Below are 6,403 nucleotides of genomic sequence, written 5' to 3' on the forward strand. Positions count from 1 at the left end.
TTTCGACCACGATTTTGATTTTGGTTTTGGTTGAATTTTAGGAATAATTTTTCAAAGATTATATATAAATGAAAATTTATATATGAAATCAAGATAAATTTTTTAAAAAAAAGTTGTGATCATATTAAAAACCTATGTTTTATTCTTTTGAAAATGGGAGAAACTATAAAACGAAACGAATTAATATCTATCCAATTCTGAAAACTAATTAATTAGTCCTTTTCATTGATTTCTTAATCTTTTCTAATCGATATTCTTCTTCTTTTTTAAGAAATAGAAACGAAGAAAAGAGAGTAAATAGTTCAGAAAGATTGAAAGAGAAATAAAACATTTTCTAATATAAAAAAAATATTAAGTTAAATGAAACCCAACAATATTCAAATAAGTGAAATAACAAATCGTATAATTTTTAATACTACAAAAAACAATTTATAATTTACTGTAGAAATTCGGAAATGAATGGTAACTGGAAAGCACACTTAACGCAGATAAGATGAATTTTGATGCTTTCCACGTTTCCCAATGCAATTAGTTTTTGCTGAATTCAACGTTGACGTCATCAGTACAGTGCCGAACATACATCTCATGTTCCTGTATGAAGGCGTCTTCTTCTTCATCTTCTTCTTCTATTGCACAACAAGTTTAAACGTAGAGTAGATATCAACAACGCAACTCTCTCTCCCTCTCCCTCTCCCTCTCCCTCTCCCTCTCCTCTTTTTCCCTTCCAAGAAAAGAAACGAAACAAAAAGATGCAGCAATCCAATATACGCATTGCAAGAATTGCAGCCCATATTAATCCTCCAAATCTCCAGGTTTCTCTATCTTTTTTATTTAGTTATTTGTTTGCTTGCTTTCTTTGTTTCTTTTAATTAATTGAATCAAGGGAAATGATAAAAACTGTTTTTTTTTTTTTTTTAACAAAGATGGTGGAGGAGGATTTGGGTCTGGAGCGGGTGAATTGCCGAGCCAAAGGAGCATCATCTGGGTTCAAGGTTGCTATACTGGGAGCTGCAGGAGGCATAGGGCAGCCACTGGCTATGTTAATGAAGATGAACCCATTGGTTTCTCTTCTTCACTTGTATGATGTCGTCAATGCTCATGGTGTCACTGCTGATATTAGTCACATGGACACTTCTGCTGTGGTAATTACCCCTTTCTTTTTCTCTTTTCTTTTCTATTTTTATTTTTGGGGTTCAATTTTTTCTCATGATGTTTTATTTCATTTCCCTTTTGGTTTAATATCTGTTTTATGGTAATTTGGAATCTGGGTTTGGTTGGCTATGCTATGATGTGTTTTGTGGCGTTTGGGGTTTCAAAATCTGGAGCTATTTATCTGATTTGATGATTGGATGAAGGGTTTTTTTTAGATTAGTGATTGCTCAAATACTTTGAGACTTAGTTCGTCCTTAACTTGTCGTGGTTGACAGCTTGAAACTTCAAATAAGTAAGCTGTTTTCTGAATTTGTGCAAAAGAACTTATGCTATTTTGTGATTTGTAGGTTCGTGGGTTCTTGGGGCAGCAGCAATTAGAGGATGCTCTAATAGGGATGGATCTTGTAATCATTCCCGCTGGTGTTCCTAGAAAACCAGGAATGACGAGGGATGATCTCTTCAACATCAATGCTGGAATTGTTAGGACTCTTTGTGAAGCAATTGCTAAATGCTGCCCAAAAGCTATTGTCAACATAATTAGCAATCCTGTTAATTCCACAGTTCCAATTGCAGCTGAAGTCTTCAAGAAAGCTGGTGTCTTTGATCCAAAACGAGTTTTGGGAGTCACAATGCTTGATGTTGTCAGAGCCAATACTTTTGTGGTAATAACTACGAACCACTGTTGACTCATTTGGGATAATCTTTGCTTCATTTTACTGCTGATATATCAATGAGTTGCTAATGGCTGGCTATCTGCTGTTAAATGACCAAATTGCTTGCATCTTTTCCACTCCTTTATAACTTTATTATATGCTTTGAAGTCAATTATGATGGATCAATGCATTGGTCGTGACAGTGTACAGGTGAAGGATATGATCTTCTTGTTGGAAGTTTGAGTCTTTGTTAATTGTTGGAACCTGTTTCCCTCATTTTCATTCATGATAGAAAGAAATATCTAATGCATCCCATACTTGTTACTGACTGAAACGATGTTCTGTAAAGCTGTTGTGAGGTGGCTTCTTTTGCAATAAATTGAGCCTGTAAATTATTTTCTATGAGGAAGATATTGCTAGTTTTATGAATTTTCGAGACAAGCAATGTGATTCAATAATCGATGTTACATAAACTATGATACCAGTATTTATACTGTTAATTGCTTATGTTGCTTGTAATCCACCATGGCATAGAGAATTTAAAATAGCTTAGCTCAGTGCTCCATGTTTTATACAATTGTTTGCTTCTTGTAACTTCTTGTTCTATTTTAGTGTTTTTACTATCATTCACTTCCATTCTGGAATTAATGTATGTGTTATTTTCCTAATTCTGTTTACACCACAGGCAGAAATTATGGGTCTTGATCCTAGGGAGGTTGATGTTCCAGTTGTCGGGGGTCATGCTGGGGTTACTATATTACCTCTTCTATCACAGGTTTAACTTCATTTAAACTTGGGAACTGTATGTATGTTGTATTGTAGTTCTTGTATCACTTATTCTGTCCTCTGCTCTCCGTTGTGTAGGTAAAACCTTCATGCTCATTCACACAGAAAGAAATAGACTACTTGACAGATCGTATTCAAAATGGCGGAACAGAAGTTGTTGAGGTAAGAGATACTTGTGCCATGTTTTTTCATTTTATTTTCGAACATGATCCCAATTAACCCCTCCAAAACAACTGTTGTTTTGGAGGGGTTAATTGGGATCATGTTAAACTTCATGCTTGCAGTATCCTGTAGCCTCATCTGATGGCCATTGGAGTCTTGCTTAAGTTGATGTCAATCTTTTTGGTTCTCTTAATAAATGTCTTCTGATGGTCCATGTGCTTAATTTGTTGCACGGGGATCATTGTAGTAAAGATATGACTGGCAATTCAATGCTGCAAAAGCCCATCCAGAATTGCATGTTTAGAACACATCCAAAGATTGCTATTAATAACAAACGTTACATCATGATAAATCTTTTTGTAACATCTATGGACACAAGGTTTTAAAAATTTTAATACTTGTTATTTGCATGGTGTTGTAAATCTACCTTTTCAAACCTTGGGATGCTAAGATTTCAAACTTCTTACACAAGTTCTATGCATGACGTTTCATTGTTTTTGTTGTTCTCTGCCTTGTAAGAAAGACCCCCTGAATGTCCCACTACATATATATAATGTATCCCGAAAGAATGATGTCAAGTTATGGTTTTTGTCTTACCAGAATAATTTTCTTCGATGTCAACTTTGTTTCCTTTTAAAAAAATCAAATACATTGGAATCATATATGTAGACTGATTGAAAGAAAAAACGAAGAAAGAGAGAAAAACAGAGAACTGCAAATTTTTCTTATAACTGTTACAAATGGAAGAAGACCAAGCTGCTTTGGCTGATATAGTGCGTGGGAGCAAGTTTGCAGGAGGGACACAATGAAAATTTCTTACCTCGAGAAAATAATTTCTCCTTGGAAGGAATGTGTTCCTTTAGTAGATAGCTTCCTGAACCCTTAAGGACTTTACAATGCCTGTATGATTCCTGGATCTCTGTTCTGCTGCTGTTATAATTTTCTGATTTTTGGCCGAGTTCATAGTAAAAATTTAGTTCAGCTTTTTGAATAAGGAATTGTCCTCTTTATTGTAGTACCCAACTGCCACTGCATTAGCTGTAGAAATTATTGACAAGGATTTGATATCAATTGCCAAGTTTTTGCAGCTGTTGGCTCGAATTTTACATATTGATTATTTTGCTGACATCTCCCTATAGATTTAGTGCCATTCTATTGCCATGGTGTTGTGTTCTTCAATTATGTTTGAGTCAGCATTTGGATGCATTTTGCAGGCAAAGGCTGGAGCTGGTTCTGCGACACTATCAATGGTTGGTTGCATTTACTTTTACAATTTTTTTTTAATCCTTACTATTCTACTTGTCAATTTGGACTGATCGAAGTAATGTGACTAGAGATATAAAACAATATTTGCAGGCATATGCTGCTGTTAAATTTGCAGATGCTTGCCTCCGGGCCTTGAGAGGAGACGCTGCTGTTGTCCATTGTGCATATGTGGCTTCTGAGGTTTGCTTGCGGTGTCCTTTTTAAGTGAACCATCTTTTAAATCATTTGTTTTTCTACATTTGAGCATTTAGTGAGTCTAGGGGGCTTGTATGAAACTCACATGCTACATTTTATAGGTGACCGAACTGCCTTTCTTTGCATCCAAGGTACGGCTCGGCCGTAACGGAGTAGAGGAAATTTACCCACTTGGACCCCTCAATGAGTATGAAAGGTCTGTAACTATTTGCTTTATACTCTCTTGATGAAAAACCTGGTTAAATTCATTACAAATTTAAGAGAACAGAATCATATCTGTTTATCAACAGGGCTGGTTTGGAGAAAGCGAAGAAAGAGCTAGCAGGAAGCATTCAGAAGGGGGTTTCCTTTGTAAAGAAATGAGTTATGCCATTGATATATTTCAGTGATGGTTTTCTGCCATTTGTGGTTCATTTTAGTACCGTGTTTCCTCAGGATACCTGTTCCTTGAAATAAGTTTTATTTCTTTGTTTTAGCTGAGAGTAAGAGAGTTCGAATCTTGTAATAAAAATGAGGTTTCTTGCACAGGCTCTGGTGAGATTCATGTAATGAATAGATAGAAAGAAATAATAATTATAACCTCTGAACTATTCCAGAGAATACTTGCTAGTGCAAAGGTTTGATTTCTTTTTCAAGGACATAATTCCAAAGATGCTAAACGCAGCCCAGCCCAGCCCACTCCATGATCCGATTCAATAGCCTATTTGTTTTTTTTTCAGTTAAATGTTGTCTTAATGTTTTTTAAAAAGGCATAAGATTTTAATTGGGTTCATGATTCATATTAGTTTGATTGGATTAATTTTTATTTGTTTTTGTTTTTACCTTAACATGGATTAAGTTTTGGATTGATCCTTGAAAACAGTGTAGATTGTGTTCGTTTTTGCACTTCAATTGTATTTTTAAAATAAATTGAATTTTTTAAAATGTTTTTGAATTATTTTTATGTATTGATGTTGAAAATAAAATCTAAAAAATAAAAAAAATATATTACTTAATATACTTTTAAATAAATAAAAGAAAGATGAAGAGTCACGCTATTGGCAGTGACTGTCGGAGTGAGTGCAGAAATAATTGAAGGGACAAACATAGAAATAGGAGAAGCGATAAGCAAAGACAGAACTGAACAGGATAGACTGTCAGATGTGCATTGAAAAACCTCTCGGATGCCACGTCAGTTCCTCTTCGTGGCATCCAGCTAGATAGCTTCTGAGATTCATTCTTTGCCAGTCACCGGAACTGTTTCTTCCTTCCTCCCACTGGCTTTGTGAATCGGGCCTGAATGATTGGCTCTGCTCGGAAACACTGGTAGTCTTTGTTTTTGTTCAACTTACAGAGAAACTTCGTTCGCTTAGTCACATTGATTGATAGGAGCTCAAATAATTTGTTTTTAAATTATAAACTTGTTTTTTTATCTATTTTTTTTTTATAAATATTCTTTCCATAATAATTTTAATCAGATATATCTAGAATTATTTTTTAAAAATTTATTTTTTAAAATCGCTACCGTTGAAATACCAAATAGATACCAAACATTTCTAAATCCTTGGAGATCTTATTGTCTGAGATTGTCTTTTAGTTTATTAAAAAAAAAAATTAATTCTCGTGGTATAAAAAATCATTAAACAGTTATCTGACATCATGGTTAATCGATTAGTATTTTATTTTAAAAAATGCCATTGAGAAAAAGAAATAAAGAAAAGGAACGGACGAAATAATTAAGTTATAGATGGATTTCAAATCATAGTAGGTATCTCATATTAAGCCAAATTCTGCTTCACCTGCATCTCTACCCAAATATATTACTTGTCTTTGACTTCGGTTCGATTTGTCAGGTTGAGTAGAGGGCTTTTTTTTACTTAGAAAATACCTAATTTGATTCAAAAAAAAATTTTTATTTTAAATCATTTTTTTATATATAAAAACAGACTTGATATTAAAAAAAAAAATTGTATCCCTATACATGAATCATAAAATAAATCAACTCTGAACCTATACATAAAAACATACAAAAAATTCAATGAATCATGACATAAAAATTTATGTATATTTGATTTTTTAAAAAAATATTTTAAAATTAACTCGAGTCAATCTATCAAACCACTCAATCCTTGAACTAAATTGACTCCGGGTCGGCTTTAATAACTACTACTTCAATAATTATACTTGAAGTATTGCAATTTCAATGTTTT

The 6,403-nt window shown here is 33.7% G+C and overlaps 1 protein-coding gene across 1 annotated transcript; it reads left to right on the forward strand.

Moving 5' to 3' along the window:
* The first annotated feature begins 480 nt into the window (after positions 1-480).
* Positions 481-4,849, forward strand: LOC118063178 (malate dehydrogenase, glyoxysomal). Its single transcript, XM_035077134.2, has 9 exons — positions 481-812; positions 924-1,142; positions 1,500-1,814; positions 2,491-2,580; positions 2,670-2,753; positions 3,968-4,003; positions 4,110-4,199; positions 4,316-4,410; positions 4,505-4,849. The coding sequence occupies exons 1-9, from the start codon at positions 750-752 to the stop codon at positions 4,575-4,577; spliced, it is 1,065 nt and encodes a 354-aa protein (XP_034933025.1). The 5' UTR covers positions 481-749; the 3' UTR covers positions 4,578-4,849.
* The last annotated feature ends 1,554 nt before the right edge of the window (positions 4,850-6,403 follow it).

This window comes from Populus alba, chromosome 7 (genome assembly GCF_005239225.2).
Source record: "Populus alba chromosome 7, ASM523922v2, whole genome shotgun sequence".
Lineage (NCBI taxonomy): Eukaryota > Viridiplantae > Streptophyta > Magnoliopsida > Malpighiales > Salicaceae > Populus > Populus alba.

What these genes read in the sequence shown, in the direction of transcription:
- LOC118063178 (XM_035077134.2), top strand. Translation starts at nt 750, where the DNA reads ATGCAGCAATCCAATATACGCATTGCAAGAATTGCAGCCCATATTAAT. An exon ending in GCGGAACAGAAGTTGTTGAG is followed by an intron (nt 2,754 to 3,967) that starts GTAAGAGATACT and finishes TGCATTTTGCAG; the next exon opens with GCAAAGGCTGGAGCTGGTTC. An exon ending in GTTCTGCGACACTATCAATG is followed by an intron (nt 4,004 to 4,109) that starts GTTGGTTGCATT and finishes CAATATTTGCAG; the next exon opens with GCATATGCTGCTGTTAAATT.